A 25900-nucleotide genomic window follows, 5' to 3' on the forward strand; every position below is an offset into this window, starting at 1 on the left:
ACCCTTTTATTTTTAAACCATGAGCCCTAGTTCTAGATTCTCCCACAAGAGGAAACGTTCTCCGCACATCTGCTCTGTCAAGACCTCTCAGGATCTTAAAGGTTTCGATCAAGTCACCTCTTACTCTTCTAAACTCCAGTTGACACAAGCCTTGCCTGTCTAACCTTTCCTCATAAGACAACGCGCCCATTCCTGGTATTAGTGTAGTAAACCTTCCCTGAGCTACTTATAATGCATTTATATATTTCCTTAACTAAGGAAACCAATACTGTACACAGCACTCCAGACATGGTCTCTCCAGTGCCCTGTACAACTAAAGCATATGACTTTTGCCTTCAATTCCTCTTGCAATAAACAATAACAATCTATTAGCTTTTCTAATTGCTCTCTGTACCTGCATACTAGTGTTTTGATTCATGCCCAGATCCCTCTGAATCTGAGCTCTGTAATCTCTCATTGTTTAGATAATATGCTGCTTTTTTTATTCTTCCTGCCAAAATGGGCAATTTCACATTTGCCGTTATTATACTCCATTTGCCAGGTCTTTGCCTGGTCACTTTGTAGCTGCTTTATGTCCTCTCAACTTACTTTCCTACCTATCTTTGTGTCATCAGCAAATTTTGCAACCGTACTATCTGTCCCTTCATCCAAGTCATTTATATAAATTGTAATAAGTTGATGCTCCGGCCCTGATCCCTGTGGCACACCACTCGTTACATCCCACCAACCAGAAAAAGACCCATTTATAGCTACCCTCTGTTCCCTGTTAGCTAGCCAATCTTTGATCCATGCTGATATATTACCCCTATAACATGAGCTTTTATTTTCTGAAATAATCTTTGATGTGGAAATCTAAGTACAGTAGATATTGGGAACTGTCAGGAGGATACCTTCAATAGGGCATTGACAGGCGGGTGGAATGGGCTGACAGCTGGCAGATAAAATTTAACACTACTGCAAAGTAATACATTTTAGTAAAAAGAACAGGGAGATGCAATATAAAGTAAAGGGTACAATTCTAAAAGGGGTTCAGGAACAGAGAAACCAGAGGGTGTATGTGAACAAATCATCGAAGGTGGCAGGGCACGTTGAGAAATTGGTTAAAAAGGCAAAATGAGTCCTGGGCTTTGTAATTGGACCCATAGAGTACAAAGCAAGGGAGTTGAGATGAATCTTTATAAAATTCTGGTTCAGCCTCAACTGGAATATTGTGTCCAATTATTGGCATCACGGTTTAAGAAGGATGTGATGGTTTCAGAGAAGGTGCAGGAAAGATTTCTGATAATGGTCCCAGGTATGAGGGACCTCAGTTACATAGATTGGAGAAGCTGGAGTTCTCCTCCTTTGAAGAGAATGTTGAGAGGAGGTTTGATGGTGTTCAAGATCATGAAGAATCTGGATAGAGAAGATAGGGAAAAACTTTTCCCATTGGTGGAAGGCGTTGTGATCCCAGCTAAAGGAAAGCATCATTGACAGGAGTTTTAAAGACGTGGTCACACTCAAGGTACAGACAGACAGGTGACCACTAGAAGGGGCAATCCCCTGTGGCTGTCCCCCTCTCTAACAGGTATACCATTTTGGATACTGTTGGGGGGGATGGCCTATCGGGGAAATCAACAGCAGTAGTCAGAGTAGTGGTACCAAGGCTGACTCTGTTGTTCAGCAGGGGGGAGTCAAAGCACAGAGGAGCAATTGTCATAGGGGACTCTATAGTCAGGGGCTCAGATAGGCGCTTCTGTGGTCATGAAAGAGACACCAAGATGGTTATGTTGCCCCCCTGGTGCCAGGGTCCAGGATGTCTCTGATCGGGTACGGGACTTTCTGAAGGGGGAGGGAGAACAACCAGAGGTCGTGGTACACATTGGTACTAACGACATAGGCAGGAAGAGTGACGAGGTCCTGCAGCGGGAGTTCAGGGAGTTAGGCAGAAAGTTTAAAAAACAGGACCTCTAGGGTTGTAATCTCATGATTACTCCCTGTGCCACGTGCCAGTGAGGCTAGAAATAGGAAGATAGTGCAGCTGAACACGTGGCTGAATAGATGATGTAGGAGGGAGGGTTTCCAATATCTGGATCATTGGGATCTCTTCCGGGGCAGGTGGGACCTGTACAAGAAGGACGGGTTGCATCTAAACTGGAGGGGCACCAATATCCTGGTTGCGAGGTTTGCTAGTGTGACTTGGGAGGATTTAAACTGGTATGGCGGGGGTTGGGAACCAGATCAGTGGGTCAGCAGGTGAAATAAAGGACTGGGAACCAGTGAATATGGCCAGTAGGACTAAGAGGAAGGGCAGGCGGGGAGAAATTACTGAACACATTGGGACTGGGTGTCTGAAATGCATTTGTTTCAATGCGAGAAGTATAACAGGCAAGGCAGATGAGCTAAGAGCTTGGATTAGTACTTGGCACTATGATGTTATTGCTATTACAAAGACTTGGTTGAAGGATGGACAGGATTGGCAGATAAACGTTCCAGGATTTAGATGTTTCAGGCAGGATAGAGAGGGATGTAGAAGAGGTGGGGGAGTTGCACTGCTGGTTAAGGGGAATATCACAGTTGTACGACAGGAGGACACCTCGTTGGGCTCATGCAGCGAGGTAAAACGGGTAGAGCTCCGGAATAGGAAGGGTGCAGTCACAATGTTGGGGGGTTACTGTAGGCCTCCCAATTGCCGGTGGGAGATTGAGGAACAGTTATGTAGGCAGATTTTGGAAAGATGTAAGAGCAATTGGGTTGTTGTGGTGGGTGATTTTAACTTTCCCTCTATTGACTGGGAATCACTTAGTGCTAGGGGTTTGGATGGTGCAGAATTTGTAAGGTGCATCCAAGAGGGCTTCCTGAGACAATATGTAGATAGTCCAACTAGGGAAGGGGCAATACTGGACCTGGTATTAGGGAATGAACCTGGCCAGGTGGTCGAAGTTTCAGTAGGAGAGCATTTCGGGAAAAGTGACCATAATTCAGTAAGTTTCAATGTACTGGTGGATAAGGAAAACAGGAGTCCTCGGGTTAAGGTGCTTAATTGGGAGAAGGCTAATTGTAACAATATTAGGCAGGAACTGAGGAATCTAGACTGGAGGCGAATGTTTGAGGACAAATCAACAACTGACATGTGGGGGGCTTTCAAACGTCAGTTGATAAGAATTCAGGACCGGCATATTCCTGCAAGGGTGAAGGATAAGCATGGCAAGTTTCAGGAACCTTGGATAACGAAGGATATTGTGAGATTAGTCAAAGAGTAAAGGGAATCATTCTTAAGGGCTAGAAGGCTGGGAACAGATGAAGCCCTTGGAGAATACAAAGAAAGTAGGAAGAAACTTAAGCAAGGAGTCAGGAGGGCTAAAAGGGGTCATGAAAAGTCACTGGCAACCAGGATTAAGGAAACTCCCAAGGCCTTTTATACATATGTAAAGGGCAAGAGGGTAGCCAGGGAAAGGATGGGCCCACTCAGGGACAGAGGTGGGAATCTGTGTGCGGAGCCAGAAGAAATGGGAGAGATACTAAATGAGTACTTCTCATCAGTATTCACCAAAGAGAAGGACTTAGCGGTCGATTTATCTAGGGAAGAGTGTGTAGATAGCCTGGATCATGTTGAGATCAAAAAAGAGGAGGTGTTAGGCGTCTTGAATATTGAGGTGGATAGGTCCCCAGGGCCAGTACCCCAGAATACTGAGGGAGGGGTTTGCTGGGGCCTTGACAAAAATCTTTGTATCCTCACTGGCTACGGGTGAGGTCCCAGAGGACTGGAGAATGGCCAATATTGTTCCATTGTTTAAGAAGGGTAGCAGGGATATTCCAGGAAATTACAGGCCGGTGAGCCTTATGTCAGTGGTAGGGAAATTATTGGGGAAGATTCTTCGTGACAGGATTTACTACCATTTGGAAGCAAATGGGCATGTTAGTGAGAGACAGCATGGTTTTGTGAAGGGGAGGTCGTATCTTACTAACTTTTTCGAGTTTTTCGAGGAAGTGACAAAGATGATCGACGATGGAAGGGTAGTGGATGTTATATACATGGATTTCAGTAAGGCCTTTGACAAGGTCCCTCATGGCAGACTGGTACAGAAGGTAAAGTCGCACGGGATCAGAGTTGAACTGGTAGGATGGATACAGAATTGGCTTGGTCATAGAAGACAGAGGGTAGCAGTGGAAGGGTACTTTTCTGAATGGAGAGCTGTGACTAGTGGAGTTCCGCAGGGATCAGTGCTGGGACCTTTGCTGTTTGTGGTATACATAAATGATTTGGAGGAAAATGTAACTGGGCTAATTAGTAAGTTTGCAGATGACACCAAGGTTGGAGGAGTTGCAGATAGTGAAGAGGATTGTTAAAGGATAGAACGGGATATAGATTGGTTGGAGACTTGGGTGCAGATGGAGTTTAATTTGGACAAATGCGAGGTAATGCATTTTGGAAGGTCTAATACAGGCAGGAATTATACAGTAATTGGCAGAACCCTTAAGTGCATCGAAGGGCAGAGGAATCTGGGTGTACAGGTCCACAAGTCACAAAGTGGCAATGCAGGTGGATAAGGTAGTCAGGAAGGCATTTGGCATGCTTGCCTTCATTGGCAGGGGTATTGAGTATAAAAGCTGGGAAGTCATGCTGCAGCTGTATAGAACCTTAGTTAGGCCACACTTGGAATATTGCATGCAATTCTGGTCACCACATTACCAGAAGGATATGGAGGCGTTGGAGAGGGTGCAGAGGAGGTTTTCCAGGATGCTGCCTGGCCTGGAGGTTATTAGCTATGAGGAGAGGTTGGAGAAACTCAGATTGTTCTCACTAGAGCGACGGCGATTGAAGGGTGACTTGATAGAATTTTACAAAATTATGAGTGGCATGGACAAAGTAGATAGTCAGAAGCTTTTTCCCAGGGTGGAAGAGTCAATTGCTAAGGGACATAGATTTAAGGTGAGAGGAGAAAACTATAAAGGTGATGTGCGGGGCAAGTTTTTTATGCAGAGGGTAGTGAGTGTCTGGAATTCGCTGCCAGAGGAGGTGGTGGACGCAGGTATGATAGAGGTGTTTAAGAGGCAGCTTGACAAGTACATGAATAGAATGGGAATAGAGGGATATGGACCCCGGAAGTGCAAAATGTTTTAGTTGACGGGCAATATGATTGGTGCAGGCTTGGAGGGCCGAAGGGCCTGTTCCTGTGCTGTACTTTTCTTTGTTCTTAATGTTACTACTGGGTAAATCAAATCCCAGGATGGAACTCAGGTTGATAGATCCTAACTTTTTTTATGTTTTGTTTAGAAATGTGGAGAGTGGCTACTGAACAGTGTCACTGGAGTCAGCTAATGAACTTTTAACAAAAGAATAAAATGTTTAATAAATGAAAGATTAACTATGTTACAATGCTCCTTCACCCACAGTTATACCTTTACAGATATACAGATTCATAAGGATAACACAAGTTACAAAAGCTGTTTGATACTCTCATGTTCCCAGTAAGTATAGAGTCCATGTAAGCCAGTAGGTGAGTGTCCTGTGGTCAGGCACACCACACTCTGAAACCAAGCCACTGATGCCACCCCAAACACTGCTGCTTTTGCTGTTATATTAACAGCATCCTCTTTGGTGAAAGCAGATTCAAAGTACTCATTTAGTATATAAGCCTTGCCTCTGCCTTCACAAGATCTCTTTGATCCCTAATTGACCTCAGCCTTCCTTTGATGACACTTTTACTGTTTATAAATGATTTTGGGTTCCCCTTTATTAGCCTGTTAATATATTCTAGTTAATTGTGCACTTACTGCTTTCTTCTGTTTGAAATAAATTGATGACTTGAAATTTCCAGTGAATAAACTGTAGAAACTGACTGTGTGACAAGAATCAAAAAATATTGTAAGCTCTGTGGGAGCAAATTAAAATGCTAAATTATCCACTTATTCCGCTTCTAGAAGCTCCAGTTTCTAGCCTGTGGTACAAGACACACAACTACTAAGGACCTCCAGTGTTTCAATCCTAGTACTGCATCATTCTGCGACTTGTTGGATCTGAGTGAAATAGTTGATGTCTTGGGCAGGTGTGTTTCCAAAGACATTTTTCAGCACTGTCCATCTTTGCAATATAACAAAATAAGGACACAGGAGAAGAAAATAGTTTTCAAAGTTGGACAAAGATAGGCAGTGTTGACAAATATCTTTTTTCAATTCCATTTGGCCAGCTATTTTGCACATCCATTTGGTTCTGAAATGCTGCAGTACCAGGCTATGGTTAGCAGAGGTCCTCAGTGAGCTCTGTACTGGGATACTGTAGTAATCAATTGTGTTTGATGAGTATTTTTAAAATTTCTGAACTAGTGCATCAAGGAAGGGGAGTTTATTAGCTCCATTTTAAAGATGAATTTGAGCGCAGGATGGAGCCCATTACAACATGGAAGGAAATTATTACATTTAAATCTGCAGCTGCATGTATCATCCACATATTGGAAATATGCAAGGGGTAGGAGGTTGGGTGTTGTTCTATTGAAGGCATGGAACCCAACAAAGATGTTTGTGCAAGCTGGACTTAGAGGGAGTCCCATGGCAACACCATCTATTTGGGCATACATGGTGTCATTAAAACTGAACTCAACTATGCGAGTTGCCGAGTTCATAAGTTCAATAAATACTGATTCACGCAGTGGTGGTGGGTCTAAATCGCCATGATTTAGTGCTGCAACGCAAGTATCTATGGCTTCCTTAAGTGAAACATTGGTGAATAGGCTAGCAATGTCAAATGAGCATATGGGCATAGCATTTCTATCAATATGCAAGTCCTGTATTGCCTTTGCACATCCTTTCTATATCCGCCCTGTCAAGACCCTTCAGGATCTTGTGTTTCAATGAAATCTCCTCTTAACTCTTCTAAACTTCACTGGATACAAGCCTGGCCTGTCAGCCTTTCCTCATAAGAAAACCCACCCACTTCAGGTATTAGTCTAGTGAATCTTCTCTGAAATGCTTTCAGTGCACTTACATCCTTTCTTAAATAAGGAGACCAATACTATATACAGTATCCTAGACAACTGAAGCATAACCTCTCTGCTTTTTGTATTCAATTTCCCTTGCAGTAAAACACTTTCTATTCATTTTCCTAATTACTTGCTGTACTTGCAAACTAACCTTTTGTGATTCATGCACTAGGACGGCCAGATCCCTCTGCACCTCAGAGCTCTGCAATCTCTTTCCAGTTAGATAATATGCTTTTTTATCCTTCCTTCCCAAGTGGACAATTTCACATTTTCCCACATTATATTCCATTTGCTAGAACTTTGCCCACTTATTTAACCTATCTATATCCCTTTCTAGCCTCCTTATGCCCTCTTCACAACTTACTTTCCTACCTATCTTTGTGTCATCAGCAAATTTAGCAACCATACCTTCGGTTCCTTCATAAATTGTAAAAAGCTGAGGCCTCAGCAATGATCCCTGTGGCACACCACTCATCATGAGCTTTTATTTTCCACAATAACCTTTGTGGCACCTTATCAAATGCCTTTTAGAAATCTAAGTATAGTACATTCTCGGGTACCCGTTTATCCACAGTCCATGTTTCTTCAAAGAACTCCTATAAATTGGTTAAATGTGATTTCCCTCTCTCAAAATCATGTTGACTGTGCCTAATTACCTTGGATTTATCTAAGTGCCCTGCTGTAACACCTTACTATTTCTAACATTTTCCCTATTACAGATGTTAGCTAACTGGCCTGTAGTTACCTGCTTTCTGTCTCCCTCTTTTTTTTTAATAAAGGAGTTACATTTGCTATTTTTCAATCCAGTGGAACCTTCCCTGAATCTAGGGAATTTTGGGCAATTAAAACCAAAGCATCAACTCTCTAGGTGATGGTGTAGTGGTATTGTTGCTGGACCAGTAATCCAGAGACCCAGGGTAATGCTCTGGGGACCCGGGTTTGAATTCTGCCACAGCAGGTGGTGGAATTTGAATTCAATAAAAATCTCGAATTAAAAGTCTAATGATGACCATGAAACCATTGTCGATTGTTGTAAAAACCCATCTGGTTCAATGATGTCCTTTAGGGAAAGAAATCTGCTGTCCTTACCTTGTCTGGCCTACATGTGACTCCAGATGTAGAGCAATGTGGTTGACTCTTGAATGCACTCTGAACAAGGGCAGTTAGGGATGGGCAATAAATGCTGGTCTAGCCAGCGATGTCCACATCCTATGAATGAATTTTTTAAAAACTTGTCACTTTTAAGACCCTAGGATGAAGTCCATCAGGACCTGGGGACATGTCAGCCTGCACTTCCGACAATTTGCTTAGTACTACTTCCCTGGTGATCGTGATTTTGAATTCCCCCCTTCCTTCCATTTCCTGATGTACAGCTATTTCTGGGATGTTACTTGTACCCTCTGCAGTGAAGGCCGATGCAAAATACCTGTTCAATTTGTCTGCTGTCTCCTTATTTACCACTAGTAATTCCCCCAGACTCGCTTTCTATAGAATCAATGTTCATTTTGGTAACTCTTTGCTGTAGATGGTGTTATTAATGAGCAAGGAAACTGATTTGAAGAAACAGTGGAATAGCATCAAGAAAGCATGGGTTGTAAAGCCAATAGAAGTATTCAGTTGCCATTACTTATGAATATCCAACAATAAGACCAACAATATGTAGATGCAATTGAGAAATGTGATCCCCAAAACAATTTCAATTCTATGTAATTAAAAATTGACTTTGAATTCTTTAACCAGTATGTGGCAGGGACTTGATAGTTATATTCCTGTTTTGTTTATTTTGTCATGTTTATTATTTCTTTAAGATCCTTGATGAGATAGAGGAGCACAGTATTAGGATATACCACCTTCCAGATGCGGAGTCCGACGAGGATGAGGATTTCAAGGAGCAAACTCGAGTCCTTAAGGTACTTAATAACAGAAATTAAAACTTAATGAGTTGTGATTGATGAGCAGCTGGAGGGTCTCTTAATGCTCTTGCATTGAGTATGTTTTGGAAATTTATAGCCATCTTTATATGTTCAGCCTTCACCTGAAAATGAATGGGCTGTTGTCCAAATGGATAAGTAGCACCAGGGCATTACCCAATGACATCTTTTGAGATTTTTAAAATCTTGCCTTTGCTCTTGTTCTGATCATACTCGAATTTGTTTACTCCTACCATTGTAAACTGTCTGATGCTAGAAAACAAATTAATCTTTTAATTCTTTAAGGCTGTATTCCATTATACTCAGGCCAATATAGTGTTGTTTTGCAATGGCACTGAAGTGTAAATTCAGCATCAAGGTCAGATCTGGTTTGGAGCAAAGCAAAATCCTGGGAGCCTCGCTTTTGATAATGCAAATGTAGTCTAACTATTTAGAATTTTTTGAGTTGGGCAAACATTTGAAAGAGTTTTTGTTTGTATCTTGCTACTACATTGAGCATACAAATTAGGAGCAGGAGTAGGCCACTCGGTCCCATATGCTTGCTCTGCCAGTCAATAATATTATGACTGATTTGATTGGAACCTCGACTCCACATTCTCACCTGCCCCCGATAACCTTTTACCCCCTTGCTTATTGAGAATCATAAGAAGTTGGAAACCTTCGGTTTATTGCTGATGCCAGAGCTGGAATTGAGATTTGTCTGTCCTGTTGTAGGTCCTTTTCAATAATTAATTATTGGTGCTTATGCTTCTGCCCTCCTGCCACATCTCCACCCCCCCCCCCCCATTTCATAGGTAGGATAATATTTTTAACAAGGCCTTGAAGGATTGTAAAGAGCTTCACGTCAGGCTTGAGGTTACTGAAACCTGTTATGACTGGGATGGGAAGAGTGCACAAATATCAAGCCCCACACTCCACAGGCTGTACCATTAATTTAAATATTCAATTTTCTCACTAAAATGGCCAATTGCGTATCTATACTCCTAGTACCCAGAAGAAAATAGATGCTGACCAAGCTTCTTTCAAAAACTCAATGATTAATTTATCTTAAACAAAACTTCTTTTTACAGCCAGAACTGGTTAACACACAGTTGTAATCAGAAAATATGACTATTTGTCTCTTCCTAAAGAATTCCTCCAGCGCGCATACGCACACATACACAGACCAACAAAGGGCAAACATAGTCACTCTGCAGAGATGGAGGTTGGGCCTTATAAGTGATTAAGTCCGCAAGGTCTCAATGCTGAGAACCTGGAGTTCTCTCATGTGAAGATGGGCTGCTGGTCCCAGTGGATACCTGGACGTTCTTGCCACTGGTCTCAGCTTTGCAGGTCTAAATGCAGACTAGTTGCACTCAGATAAAGGTTCTCTGGCTACAGGTTGGTAGTGCCACACAATTTTAGGCAAGGTAGAGAGGGGGAGCCAGTCAAGGTAGCCTTCCTTCCTCAGCTTGTTCTCCTCCAACAAGACTGTCTTCAAAACAAGCAGGTTCACAACTTAAGTTTTTTTCCTCTCTCCAAATGATTACTTTTTGTCTCCCAGCTTTTCATTAATTAAAGTTCTTTGCAGTTCAAAACAAACAATTCCATCTCAAGTACAATATGGGTCTGGTGATTGCTTGGAGGAGGCCTGGTAGTTGACAGCCCCGAACTTATGATTTTTTTTTTAAAAATCCCGGATTAGCATTCACGTGTCCAGATCATGCCAGGTCCTTCCATTTTGTAAAATAAAACTTCAGCCCTGAGAGATGATTGTAACAAACCATAGATGAGATTTGCTTAGACAGAGAAAAATCCAGGCTTTTCTCTTATTACATTGAGCTCTGATTAGGAGTGGGGAGTGGTGGTTTTAACCCAGTGGAAGAGTGGTCAGCAATTCCTTATTGAGAGAGTTCCTGCAAGATCAGTGGCGATTCTTACCTTTGTATAGTGCCAGACAGTTCTAGATGTAATCTTAACACTACTAGATCACGTCCCCTCCCTGTGGCACGTGCACTTTGCCAACAGGAAGGAGTATTCAAACTGAATGCTAGTTTAAATCCTAGGTCTAAAATGAAGCCATATTTATGGTACTAAGTGCAAATATGCTTTTTGATATGAAAACAGGCTTTGCGATTATCTGGCTGAACTGTTTTATCAAGGGGGAAAGGTTCACAGTGAACTGAGTCTAAATAGGCAAAGGAACCCAAGTGAGATCAGTATGGAAGAAATTCATTCTTGATCCTGTATCAGGATGTGAAGTGTGGTTTTTGAGTTATCAGAATTTTAGTTCTATATTTTCTGCCTAGAGCCTCACTTTGAGTTGAATCCTTCAGAATCAAAAGCTCATTAATTTGTTCAGCTGTTTCATAGATTTTGTGGGGTAACATTTTTAGTAATAAAATGAGTTTGAGTCTTTGATTTTGATTTACTTAAGCTGCCTCCTACCTTACTTCATCTTGTCCTACCAATATTCTATTCCTTTCTCCCTTCTGCACTTCACTAGCTTAAACTTAAATGCATCTTGGCCTTATGATATTGAAGCTTTCTTTCCGTTTTCTCCATACCCAGCTCATTTGCAAGGTTTTACTCACAGTCTTGATGATGCTCCATTGACTGAATGTGATTTGATTCTCAGACCTTTATATTGAGTATGGGTTGACTTGTCAATGGTGTGCCAGATTAGGTTACTATGCTGCATATTTGACAATTTATTTTTTCAGAGCCACCTCAACTATCTGAAGATATCTCCTTTTGATTATTAATATCTTACTAACATCACAGAAACCATTTTACACCATGTTCATCCTGTAACATTAATGAGCTTCATGCTTTGCTGGTTGGTTCAGGCAGTGCAGTCTTAAGACCACATTGATATTTTTGTCTAAAACATTAGGTAAGTTTCATTTATCTCGAGAAATTTCAGTGCTGCATTTCTACCGTGTTCTGTTCTTTAAGGAAACATTAAATGGTGTACAAAGCACTCTGCATTACAGACAAAGGCAAAAACAGGCAACAGAATTTAGGAATACCAAGCATCTGGTAGCAGTGATAGTCCTCAAAAATCAAATTGTCAAATATTTGTTCTGAGCTGCACAGAAACCTATCGGGGATTTTGATCCCACTTGGTGCTCCCATCACTGTGTCACATAGCTAGATGAGAAAATGGTGAACTGAAGTTCCTGCAAGGAGTCTCTGTTGTAAAGGAATTCTTTCTTTGTGGAAGCAGTCTTTTGAAGACTTGCTCTCAACAGCGCGGATAACCGTGTATTAATAGCCTTGGAAAAGTTCCCTTTCCATGGAACACCTTTCCAATTGAACCAGTTAGCAAAATTTGGTCCTTGGTGTTGAGCCCAAGAGTAGTACCTGGTACCTCCTTGAAAATCTTAACTCTTCTTAAATTCTTTTGTCTAACAGCTTAATATGGCAATGGATAATAACAATGGGAGCAGAAAATTAAGTCCTAAAATTTCTCTGCTGTTTCCATTGAAAAATACAGAATTGTGTGATGAGAGTGAAGGGGTGGAAGGATTTGCTTGTCAGGATTGATCATGTAAATTGATCATTTTCTCACTAGGAAAACGAAAGTCGAGAAGTGATATGATTACTGTTTTTTGAATTTTAAAGGGAATAGACAATACCAACCGTGATGAGCTGCTTCACCTTGTCCAGAACAATAGAACCAGAGGACAGGGCCTGGACTTGGAAGGGTGTAAATTTGAAATGAATCTGTGAAGATAATATTTCAGTGAACAAGTCCATAGAATAGGCTCCCTGGGGAGACAATGGCAGCAGATACTATTCATTCAGATACAAATTATTCTAAAAGGTTATTTGCTGAAAAAAAGTAACTACAGTCTGAGTAATTTGAGACATGATGTGTGGTAAGTGTAGCAGGCTTGAAGGCAACAGGTAACTTTGGGCCTATGGCTCCCAAAGCTTTGCAGCTTACGTCTGTGTCTGCTCTGACTAATTGATAAGAGATAATTCCAAAGATTAATCAGCCCCATTGAATTATGATAATGAAAGCTCTTACAGGTTATATTTATAAGGCAGGTGTATAAATCAGTCCTTGTGCATTTCTGTAAATGTGTTTAGGTAAACTTTTTTTTTCAGAGAAGAATGGTTCTTTTGACCATTAAGACACATGTTGGTGTCAAATCAGTTTTGTTCTTGGGTGGTCTGAGTTTTGCTGGGTTTTTATGGATACGATTCCATCCATATTTCCAAGGAAGCTAAATCAGTGGTAGAGAGGCATCAGATTTATTTATATTCTGGGAACTGAGGTTCAGTAGATTAGCACATTGTCTTGTTGAGATTTGGGACTTTATTTAATCCATCTCTGAGGTAAAAGTAGAGAAATCGGTGTATTTCTGAGATATGTTGGTGTTAATTCAAATGAAAATTTGCTTTGGTGTCATATGAGATTGTCTGTCATGTTTGGTTCACCTATGAGTAAGGAACCTCTCAAGCTTGTGTACACATTACCTCCATGAACAGATGTGTAAGATTATACCTGGTCTTTAGGATTGATTATGTTTGTGTTTTCACTTGCCGCCACAATTCTGTATAAAGCTTTTGGCCAAATGTGCATCTAGGTCATGCAGCAGAAGCCACGGTGGGAGATTGTTTTTCCTTTAGGTGGTCAGTTTTGGAACAACTACGATGTTGTCCTGAAGTGTTCTCTCTTGTGAATACAGGCCAGTATCCCCTTTGCTGTTGTTGGATCGAATCAGTTGATTGAGGCGAAAGGTAAAAAAGTCCGAGGGCGTCTGTATCCATGGGGAGTAGTGGAAGTGGAGAATCCAGAGCACAATGACTTCCTGAAGCTGAGGACCATGTTAATGTAAGTGCCCTGGCTGTACATGTCATAGCAGTGTGTTGATCCATTCACCCCCAGTGCAATATTCAGATGGATGTTCAGGGGAGGTGGGGATGTAGTGATAATGTTGGTGGTCTAGGCTAATGCTCTGGGGACTCGAGTTAACTTCCACCAGATGCTGTGGTAGGATTTGAAATTTAATAAAATCAGGAATTGAAAGCTAGTCTTTAATAATGACCATGAAACTATCATGGTCATGATAAAAACCTGCCTAGTTTCTGTCTTGTTGGGAAGGAAATATGCTGACCTTGCCTGGCCTACATGTGACTCCAAACCCACAGTTATGACTCTTAACTGCCCACTCAAGGCGTATTATCCCCCTACAGAAAGTCTGCATCTGTTCCAAAAGAGGGCTACCACTACCTTCAAAAGGGCAATTGGGGATGGGCAATAAATGCTGGCCTTGCCAGCAATGCCCACATCTCATGAAAGAATAAAAAAAAACACATGAACTAGCTATTACAGTTTTAAATGTGCACAGCAGATACTTAGAAGAGTTCTCTGGGATAAGGTCTTTCAGTGGTTTTGAATGTTTGTACAAAAACATTGTATATACAATTGGAGAAAAATTAGCCTTTTTCTCTCGGTTTTTTTTCCACGCCCGTCCTCTTTTGGAGGCACTGATTCATGCGGGGGTGCAGTTTTGCTCATCCCCACAACCCTTCTAATGCTTTGCACAATTCTTTGGGTATGAACTTGGTCATTGAGTATAGATGGGCTAATTAAATTGCGGGCCATAGCCAAGTCAGCTCCTGTTGTTGCTCAACATTGACATGCTTTTTTCAAGTGAAAGTGTTTGAGAAGCAATCCAGAAAAGCAGCTTGACTTTTTTTTTCAATTCCTTAAAGCTATGAACAACTGAGGCCAGTTATTGCACCTTTACTATTGTCTTGGTTAAGGTCCACTATCTTGGTGTAGATCTAGGGTTGGGCCTGGTCTTTTTGCCATTTGTGGCTTAATACTATAAGAGTCACATTTACTCTCTGCGAGCAGCTAACTTTTCAGCTGGGACCATATCTAACCTTCACTCTGGTTTCAAGGTGTGCATTTGTTCGGCATCAAGTTGTGATTCTCACTACTCAGTGTTAGGGCTGTTTTGATGGAATGTTTTACTGTTTTTAGACACTAGTTGTACTGATCAGTATTTCAAACAACTTGGCATTGAACAGGTAAACATTTACTGATGTGGACTATATTTGGTCCTGCTCAGTTCGAAGAGACTAATTAGCTGCATTACTCAATTTGTTCCAAAAAAACCCTCTCAGTTCTAATGTCCATTTTCTTTCAATTGTCCAGTACACACATGCAGGATCTGCAGGAGGTGACCCAGGATCTTCACTATGAAAACTTTCGCTCGGAGCGTCTCAAACGGGGCGGCAGGTTGTCTTCACATGGTTACATTCTCCCTCTTTCTCCTTCGTACGTATCTGTCACCTGTCTCTTTACCTTCTCGCCCTCTGAAAAACATTTGAACAGAAGCTTCTGTTATGCCACAACCTGCACCCAGTGTGTGAAGGGATAGTGTGCAGCTATTCCCAAGGAGAGGGCATGCAATTGGTCTAGAATCCCATTCCTCTAATTCCCCTATTCTGAACTACCTGTATTCACCTAGATGGAAAAGGATGTAGATAAAACATGCCGTTGTGTTTTCCTTTGTGTTACTGCTTATGTATTCCTAACCTGGAAGGGACTAAATTCACCTAATCATTAACCAGTAGCCTTGGAGCTCAAACCTGGCACTTTCTACTCGAAAGTAAGATGTCTCTCCTCACACAGATGAGCTGATCCTTGAAGCCACCTGATCTGTGTGTATTAGAATCAGGAACTGATGGAACACAGTATCTTTGCGACCTGAATTGGGCCTCTTCCCTTACCAGTTCAGCTCCTCAGTTTTAAACTGGGTGCTGACTTGTATCTGCTAATGGCCCTAATATGGATGACTTAAAAATGAATCCAATCAGACTACTCGCAGCACATCAAAATGTAAATTATTCTATTTATAAAATCTCTTCAGAAGAGAATCCCAACACAGTTCCTGATTTCCATAGCAACTAATGTATGGCTTTAGAACAATTCCTGGCCATAAGGCAGTTCACCTAAGGTTCTTCACTCATCCAGAAAATGGTCTCTTTTGTATTCTGGCCTTCCTCTTTTAGGTATTTGAAGGGGAAGCTCATTCCTATTTGAATCTATCAGCCACTGTGACTAAACAATGCAGGAGTGACTGGCTAGCTGAGCTTGCCAGCCTGCAGTAGCTCCACTGAAGCCATTTTAGTTCTGGTAACAAAGGAAGACCTTTCTCCAAATTTTGAAGTCTTTGCGGTGTTTCCAGTGTCAGGAAGGTGCAGTGTGGTTTTACTAGCGTCAGATTGTACAATTCCATGCCATTAGCTCTACATTAAATTTCATTAACCCCTCCCCTGCAGAAAAACAAACTACATTTGGGAGATAGAAGGAGTATCTTCCCACACTCCCATGTAAAGACTCTTATTGGTATGTTCAGTGCCTTGTGCTGTGTCCACAAAAAGTTGCAGTTTAAGGTTAGTTAGAGGACAGTGGGGCTGAGCCCTGAGCACATGACAAAGCAATGTTGAAGCCCATTAATAAAAGTGGATGGTCTCATGTTCTGAAAGACAGTTTTTGTATAAACAAATTCCAGAGTGACTTATACCACTTGTTGAGTCTGTAGTGTCTCAGAGTTGCTCAGTATGTGACACACACTGGGGAAAGGTGTGGTATGCAGCGCACATTGGTGAAAACTTGAGGAGTTGAGGAGGTCCTTTTTGATCTGTTTCCAACTATCCTTTTTATTAATTCTGTGTGTTTGCAGTTATACCAGAAGTGGAAGCCAATGGGACACATGTTAATGAAGAAACTAATCAGATTGTATGCTACATGAATTGGATCTTATCTCTTGGTGTCCATGAAGCCAGATCTAGTGTTTCCTTTTAAAAATGTTTGAAATTTAAGAAGGTTCTCCGCCTTTCTTTGAGTAATGTTTAATATCTATCCTTTCCCCATCTTGAGCAGCACAGTTCCTGAAAAGAAGGTATATGGATTAATAAGCTGGGATGTCTCTTATGCCGATTTGGTAGGAGTAATTTTAAGATTGCATTGAGCTCAAAGTATGTCCCAACCTGCTACATTTAAAACATGTGCCCACTGCCAATACAGGACATGCTTGTACCACTTTGTTTCCAGGGACACAGGACCACATGCAAAATGGTAACAAGGTTGTACGGTGACACTGTCAGAGTGCCAACTGTGGCAGCTGCCCCCCCATTGCTGATTGCTGCTATTGCCGTGAAGTTAAAACTGTTTTGCGATGGCTGTTTGGCTGAAAGTCATTGGTTTGTTATTTGAAAAGAAAATCACCCCATTCTAATTGGGTTGCCAGAGGAACCGGGGATCTTTTGCACATTTGTTTGACTGCTCCACCCTTGGCTGCTGTTTATACTACACAGTATTCCTGCATTCCAATAAGGTCACTGTAGAAAATATTTTGTATGAGCCTTTATAAAAGGTGTAGTGTCAGTTACTTACGTAACACTAGTGTTTGCAACATGTATTTATTAAAGTTGCTTCAGCCTATTTTAATTTCCACACCAATTGAATCATCAAATCAGCTTGTTGCTCCCTTTACCATTTAGTGTCCTCCTGCTAAAAAGCCACATGTTCCTTGGCTGAAAGGTCTACGTTGTTCCACAGCTTTCTTGGCTGCATGTATTTGTGTTTGGGCACTGTCTGCCATAGGTAGAAAGATTGATTGGTTCCAATGTAGTGTGGGGCGATTCTTCAAACCCAGTTGGGCTCTGACTGTTAAAAGCAGAATATGGCATTTTGTTAAGGGTTCTAACTGAAATGCATTGAATATTTGAGTGTGTGTGGTTGGATGGATTAGGAAATATTCAAACCTTTACTATACAATTTCATAAACTTCAATGGAGGCAAAGCAAATTAAGCACAAGGAGGCCATTTGATCCAATTTACCTGTGCCTAATTTGATATTAGCTCCATAGAACCATACAGTATAGCCCCCATTTCCCTGCTAGGTGAGGTCCTTTTCAAATGTTTGATTCCTTTTAAAATATTGTGATAATGCAGCCCATGTCATAATAACCTATTGTATGAAAATATTTCCTTTACCCCAGAATAACCCAAATTGCACAGTGATAACTCCTGTAGACAGTTCATGACAGGTTCTGTGCCCTTCAAACAAAGCTGTAAAGCAATGTGTTTAAGGGTTGTTTATATGCTTCGTTAACAAGTGGAAAGGTCGTATGTGCTTCCCCATGCGTCTAACCTAGCTTTCCAGGAAAATATAATTATGCTGTAACCTTGTCGTGCTTTCATTTTTTTTTTGCTCTGTTTTTGCTTGATGTTTGTTTGTATTTGAGGGATGACACAAGGATGGTTATGATTTGAAGTGCTTTTCTTTCTAGCATTTTTCTAAATTTACTAGCTGTCAAACTTAATCATCTAATGTTAAAGAAAATATTTAGGTGAGGCATTGCATTTAATGCCATTTATCTGAAATGGGAAGCTTAGCCTGACAAGATTAGATCCCTGTTTTCCCCTAATTCACTTCCTTATTACTATTTTCCTCTTTCCTTTTATATGTTTGTTCATTTTTCTCCTTTCCTCACATTCTTGAATATTAATTTACACTTTGTTTTAAAAATTGTTTTGCAAATGATTCATGGCCTTCATCATTTGATGGATGGTTTGGAGGTACAGAACGTCCTTGTTTTGAAGGAAGGGTATCTCCACAGTCACAAGTTCTAAACTAACGTTGGGCCTGGTGTTGCAGTACAAAATGTTTAACAACATGAACAATTCTGTGGGGAGGTTGTCCTGATGTGAGCCATGTTTTCGGTTGGTTCCATTCTAATGGTGATCACACACACCATCACAGATAACGGTTGACTGAAGATGTCCCCTGAGTGGAATGTGCTGTTAAACTGAAGCTTAATGGTTGGGGAAAATATTGCATCACATTCATGCTGCCATTGTAATATAGAGAGCAGATTCTAGACACTAGTTAGAAGTGCCTGTTGATGTATTGGATTAGGCACTGTCCTTTGCCCAAGTTCAAATGTAGCACAAACAGATTAAGTCTGATTTTGGCCAGGATGGGATAGGTGAAGGATATCCTCTTCTGTCGAGGAGTCTGAAGCAAACTGATTCTGAATCCAGTCTTGAGTGGTTAGTGTAAAACATGAATCACTGCAGATTATTGCATGGAGTGAGCACTGTGCTGCATTCTTTTGAGGATCATTACCTGGGGAAACAAAAAGTCCATGCTTGTGAAGCAACTTCTCAGCATTGGGTTAAATTAAATTGTTAGGGAGGATAGAAGACTGAATCGCCTCTGACCAGGAGCTGCTAATCCATTTCCTGGAGTTTGCCTCAAGTTGTGACCTTGCCTACGTGTGACATTTATAAAATACTAATTCTTTGAGAACTATGAATTGCAAAAGTCATTGGCTTCTTCATACTACCTGTTAGAAAACTGAAGGTGTCTAATTAAATAAAACAAAACAAGCTCAAATACTGGACTTGGCTGCAGGTTTCCAAGTCAGTGTAAATCTTCTGGTTTGCTTCTAGTGGGACATTCTTCTGAATGGTTTTGCCACTATTTTTGCTAAGTGTGATCATCCTACAGGCTGACTCTGGCAGGCAGTAAAATGAGCATAAAACTTGAAGAATGATACCAGGCCTAAGACTTTTTCTAAAAGGGACAATTTGAGAACAAGTTTAGTAAAGTTGCAGTTGCCATAGGGGTGCTGTTTAATTCCAGGCAGCATTTTGCTAATGATTTGAAGGTCTGGTTAAATTCATATTGTTTATTTTAGCTGTCAGGTATTTGATAGTAATCCAGATGAGGTAAGATACCTGGTTTGGAATGGATCGATGCTTTTGTGTATCTAATACTGTCCAATCTCTCAGGAAAGGGGAAGAGCAACCTCAGGATAAGGACCAGATCCTGTTGGAGAAAGAAGCGGAGGTAAGAGTTGGAATAATGCAGGAAATATCCATTGCCCTCCTTTTTAACATCTATTTCTCAGTTGGCACTGCTTTGATCAAGGGGAGGGATGGGGGTTTGATTTCTATAAAAGTTATACACACCTTTCACTTAGGTTATGTATATTACTGCAAGGTGAGATACCTGCATTTGGAGTCTTCAAATGGTATGACTAATAGTCTTGACCCCTCCATTGTTGCCTTATGGTGTGCAGTTGGGCCCTTGTGCCACAGTGTCTTGAGATGGCCTAATATATTCCATGACAGGTACACAGCACAGCTGACTGCTGAATCTCTGCCTTGCACTGAGATTCCTATCCTGACGTTATGGAAAGTCAGTTTCTTATTGAATGTTTTCATGTTTCATGATCAGGTTCTGAGTATTTTTGGGCTATGATAGCCTCAGCACTCGATCAGTTCTCCCAGTTTGAAGTGGTGACTTTCTGTGAACTCTGCAACATTAGTGCCTGTTTCTTTAGCAGTTACTTCAATGACCAAAATGTTAACATGCTTTCTCTCAGTTGCGCCGTATGCAGCAGATGATTGCCCAGATGCAGGCTCAGATGCAGATGCAGATGCAGAAGCCAGGAGGAGATGGAGACACCAGCAGTGTGCACAGTCAGCATGTCTAAACTGAAGTGAGTATTACCATGCACAAGTTACAAGTTAATCAATTTAGAGGGATTGACTAGGAAGTATAGGTGGTGCAGTGTCCTAGTAATCTGATGGAGCAATTTGTGGATGCCAGTGAAGCAGAAAGCCTGGGAAAGGACAAGGACAGTAAATGTGAATAGTTGAGAACTTGATGTGGATGCACAGTAATCCTGGGAGTGAGTTGGTCATATAGAATATGTAGGAAGGACATAGCAAATCTGGGAGGAAAAGATGGTGAGTTGAAGTTTTTCTCAGTCTGGACGTTTATGGTTTGAAACGGAAACCATTTAGGGTCTTATTAGAACCTCATGAAATACACTTGCATCAGAACGCAAATGAGGAGCTGAGTCTGTGTTGAATTTGAATTATACAGAAGGGATATTAACTTAGTCTGGTTTCCAGAATAAGAACATACACAATTGGAGCCAAGGTTTCTACATTATAAAATCTGACTTCATTGCCATCCTTTAAATGCCTTTGGAAAAACTTGCAACAAACAACGCATAGTAAAAGAATAAAATCCGAACAGTGGTTTTGCCATTGGTTTAAGGCACTAATCCAGCTTCTGAATGATTCAGATGTACAAGGTAGAAAACATGATACCGAGCCAAAGACTGAACTCTGAAAAGTGACCAAAATGTTGTTACAGAGGTGGATTTTGTGATGTATTTAAAGGAAGATGGGGCTGAAATTCCAGAAGGCCTAGACTATTGAAGGCAGCTGCCAGGGGTGTGGATTTAATGGTCCACTCCTGTTCCTGTGATCCAGCATGGACCTTGAATTGAATCTGTTGTCACCCAAGTCTGCAAGGTTCAATACCAAGAAGTTAAGTTTAAGAGAGGACTAAATGTGAGGTCCAGTTCTAAAGTAACTAAAGCCATTAGATTTTCATGATATACATTACTTCTAAAATGTTATCCTTTTATCACAATCTGTTACAGGCAAAGATTGAAGAAATCCACCACCTTGAAGCAGAAGTGGAAAGGGATTTGATGTGCGGAGAATATGGTAGCCAGTGTTGGCAGCTGATTTCCGTGCTTAGTTCACAATGCAGTATTGTAACCTTTGTACTCTTATTTCTGCTAGATTTTTTTACTGTGATAGTTTCTCTTTTTTATATATTATGTATGGCGATCTTACGTTATTCTTAATTCCAGTTATGTTACTTTTTGTACTTATGTACCTTTTTATGAAGTTGTAGCTTTCTAGTACTTGGTATAAAATATTTACAACACTGGTCAAGGGTGCAAAAGCCACTATTATTGGAAAAGTTTGATTATAAAGGAACTGTAGCCAATTTTATTAAATAATACCACCTGGTTTGATATGTATAGGGTGAGGTGGGGAAGGTTTGGAGAGATGTACCAGGTATTGCTGCTGATCCATACTGAAGGTAGATGCAGGTTGAATATAATCCCTGGACCTTGATGTTTAATGCTTTCTGGTGATGAACCAGGTTATTGTATGTATAAACAGTTATTATATGCTGTCTCCCCAGTATTGTGTTCTGCACACTTCTATCTCTCAGCTCAGAACAGAAATATTTGTCAAAAGTACAAAGGTTTAGTAGAAGTTTTGTTCAATGACCTTTTCTCTTGCTAATGTACTTGCTGCTCCTTTGCTGTGAGGCTTACCTTGTGTACCTCACTGTGGTGCAGGGGCTCTTGGCCCATGATTCTGCTCAGCTGACAGTTTAACGAGCTGTATTTTAATGGTGCAGCCCCACGTAACTGAGCCTTGATGCATGGCGTTTCCATTGTTGATTTTCCCTTGTATAGGTTCATATTTACTTTTTGGGGGAGGGTAGGAGAACTGGCATGCCATAATTTGAGGGAAAGAGGGAGTTAGTGGTATTCTGTAATGTGCTTGTGGGAAGCACAGTAAGAATGCAGTCTTCTCACAAATTGCTGGCTACTGGTTTTTAAGAGATCTGCAAATGGATGGCTATAAAAAAATTTAAATTCCTATAGGCAGTGAATTGGATTGAGAAAAAAAAATCCTAACTGGAGATCAAGTCTGTTTACTCTGATAATCCTTGGGGATAACTAATCCACTGATTTGTTTTCCGTGTTTCATTTTAGATTATTTAATTCCTTATCCTAATTCAGTAAAATGTTTCCAAAATACAGCCCTTTTGAATTGATACCATGTGTACACTACTTTCCTGTATTATAATGGGCAGTAGCAATGTCAGAATGTCTTCAGTGCACTGTCACCATTTGATCTGATCGTTCACATTCACTGTTGGAAAACTGCACAAATTGCACATACAATTTGTCATCAGGCTTTGTGCACTAGACAGCTTCAGTTATTTCATCCTCAACCCCAACATGAGCCTATACATGGGCTGTAACTGAAAAACCTGTATTATTTTTAAAAAAAAGCAATCTGTGTGTTTTACACTAGATTCATCATGAGGTATATTAAAATTCTAGTGGAGTTATTGGATTGAACATGGCTATTTACCTGGCCCCACACCACCTTTCCTTTGAAAGTCCTCAAACCATCTTAAAAGGTTATTGGTAAAATAGGTTATAGCGTATCTAGCTTGCATGTTCAGAGTAAATGTTGACATCAGTCAGTACGGAAATGTCAGAGCCTTTCTTACTACTCAACTAGAGATGATCATCATTACTTCGACCAGATTTGCTTAAAAATTCTTGCCAACGGTTCAGACTTGCCTCAGAGCATGTACTTTTTTTTTTATCAGCAGTGGTGAGTCTTCCTGAGAGTACTTTGTGGCTCACTCTTTCTAAGTGAGTTGCCTGCAGACTGTATTTAGATGTGCTCAACAGACTATTATTCAGGAACCAGACATTTCAGGTAAAATGCTCCTTAAAAGGGTTATTGTAGCATTTGGCAGAAGACATCTTCAAACTCTGAAGGCTCTTAACAACATATTGTTGCAATCTCAAATGTTGTGCAGTTTATGCTAATTCTTGCATGTTAGTAGCCGCTTGAATTTTTTTCATGGCTCTATTGGCACCTATAATTGGCAAGAGCTGGAATCTCATTCCGACGTCCTATATTTAAATCTATTTATAAGAATTGCCAATAAATTCAATTCCTTTGGTTAGACTGCCACAGCAGAGTCTCCAAGCTTTTGCCCTCCTGAGCTGTATAGATCAAAACGTGCAGCCTGTAATTGGGGGAAGAGGTACTACAAATTTAAATCCACGTGCCCATTAATCCCTGCATAATTTAAGTTGCCAATTCTAACAAATCTTGGAGTTCTGATTTTGGGTTTATTAACCAGCGAACCTTTCCAAACATCTAGGCATGCAAAATGCAGAAAGGGAAAAGGCAGGTTCAGTGCCCTGCAGTTGCAGAGCTTTGGATGAACTAAGCGTTATAATGTTTGGAGCAGTGGAACAAAACCAGCAAAAGTGCAGCAACTTGGATGGATAACGGGTGATGTCCACAGTGGAGTTGGGGATGTGGATTGGCATCCTGATGGAAATATTTTAGCTAACTGAGAAAAAATTAGTCTTGCCATCTATGAAGAGAATAATATCTCAGACATCTAACAACATTTTAAGGCATATGCAATAAGCATGTGTTTGCTCCTGAGAAATAAATTGTGTTCCTTGGGCTCCAGTGTGTCTGGGTGGTCAAATCATACCCTGTGTATGGACATGTCTCAGCAAATCCAGTACATTCACTTAAATGCAATAAAATTAATTTCATAAGTATCATCAATATAGAACTGCACAAATTGATGCTCATACATGCGGTTGCTTATGTTTAAATCTGTATGTTTCTCAAAGTACTTCAGCTTGACATTAAAGCTACTCTTGTTTTAACTGGCAAATTATATAGGTGCTGGGAAAGCATTTTGTAAATGGACTTGTTGTCAACAGAACATTCCTTGACCTAGTGTAATTAGTTCTTTGCCAAGTTTGAAGTCACATACATCTTATAGAAACCTCTGATACAGCACGTTAATATACTGTGAATCCAACAAGGTTCTTTGCAATCACAGTAGTACCTGACTCATAGTAATGAGCGGAGGAAGTTCCCACAACCAATGGCTCTTGCCTGCATTTATTTTCAGATCAGTACAATTGCAAACTAGTGTGCAAACAAGATCTGGGGGAATGTGAGTTTTGTAGTTTTCACCATTTTTGCAATTGAATAGTATTAAACAAATGAAGTTGCACTTGGTAGGATTGGCCATCTGCCTCAAAGTCATAGTTTGATACCACTCCAAATGAGCTTTGTAAAATGGGATAGTGGGGAGAAACAGCATCGTCATTGCACTCAACAAATAACACAATACTGTGTTTTAGATCAAAGCTTTTGATGTGCGAAATAGTTAGTATTTTTATCCTGTTGCACGTGTGGTACATGTTGCCTTAGAAAGCTGACCCTTCTCTTTGGTGCCAACCTGTTATGAGACTGAAACGAGAAAAAGGGAACATACTTGCTTATACTTCCTATCACAGTCTCTTCCAGTACTAATTCAGATTTTCTTTTGTCTTCTAATTTTAGTGAAAAACCAATTACAAAATGTTCCTTGTATTTTGGCTAAAACAGTTGAGGGAAAATGGAGTTCAGTGTGGGAGAGGGAGGTGGAACCAATAGCTCTACAGTTATGCAGGCTGTTTCCAGTTAATGCTCAGGCAATTCTCCTGAAGGAGGGGAAGAGTTTGAGTGTCTGTACTTCTGACTGTTATTCTGTACTTCCATTCTGATTGGAGTGCCAGTGACCCATTTAGGTGTCAAGGTGCCAAGTTATGAAGCTTTTATACTGCCAAAATATTGTTAGTGTTACTTTCATGTGTTTTAAAGTCTGGGAATTCAGAAGCTGTTTTGGAACTGCTAACCATTTCAGTATTGTATCCGGTTGCAATGTCTGAATTATCTGGTAGGTTTAGAAGTGAGGCTGGACTTGTCAGAGCATTGTGTCTGATGGCCTGTGGCTTAGCCATATCTGTGGATGTACTGGCGATTGAGGCAGTAATAATGAAATACAACCCTGTCCAATTGGTTGGTTAGTATAACAATGTCATTTCATGTATATGCTTGCTCACTAAAACATCATAATAAACTCGTACAAAATACCGAAGCTGATTGTCTAGCTTTGATTTAATAAACATACTGCAGTTGAAATAATTATATGACAGATGCAATGACAGACTGTAAGGTGCCCTTGCCAGTGATTTTTGGAAATAAGAACTGGGACTATACCACCACCCCACTCACTTTATATGTCTTTGGGGTGGTGTGTGCACAATACTGAGCCAGACGACAAAGCCTCATAGCAATATTAAATTGCCATCCTTTGGGAAGAGGGACTGTAGTGCCAAATTGGGCAACTCTTCTCACCCACCTTGTAAATTTTAAAATTTGACCTTTTCTTTTTGCTTGCTTGCCCTATTCTCTGACTCTGAAGCTTTCAATAGCATTCTGCCTTTTATAGGGAGTGGTAATGGGACAAGAAACAAAAAATGTGTCTGGAGGAGATAGGA

At 40.7% G+C, this 25900-nt stretch overlaps 1 protein-coding gene across 6 annotated transcripts in view; it reads left to right on the forward strand.

Moving 5' to 3' along the window:
- Nucleotides 1-25492, forward strand: part of sept2 (septin 2) — a 78089-nt gene extending 52597 nt beyond the window's left edge. For 5 of the 6 annotated variants that reach the window (XM_041204428.1, XM_041204435.1, XM_041204420.1 and 2 more), the window contains 6 exons: nt 8768-8869; nt 13570-13715; nt 15048-15170; nt 19701-19758; nt 20297-20413; nt 21371-25492. In XM_041204428.1, coding sequence (XP_041060362.1) covers nt 8768-8869; nt 13570-13715; nt 15048-15170; nt 19701-19758; nt 20297-20407 — 540 coding nt within the window. In that variant the 3' untranslated portion in view covers nt 20408-20413; nt 21371-25492. The remainder of the gene's footprint in view (nt 1-8767; nt 8870-13569; nt 13716-15047; nt 15171-19700; nt 19759-20296; nt 20414-21370) is intronic. The other variant, XM_041204445.1, reaches the window with a different exon arrangement.
- The last annotated feature ends 408 nt before the right edge of the window (nt 25493-25900 follow it).

Source organism: Carcharodon carcharias, chromosome 2, assembly GCF_017639515.1.
Source record: "Carcharodon carcharias isolate sCarCar2 chromosome 2, sCarCar2.pri, whole genome shotgun sequence".
NCBI classification, from domain to species: domain Eukaryota; kingdom Metazoa; phylum Chordata; class Chondrichthyes; order Lamniformes; family Lamnidae; genus Carcharodon; species Carcharodon carcharias.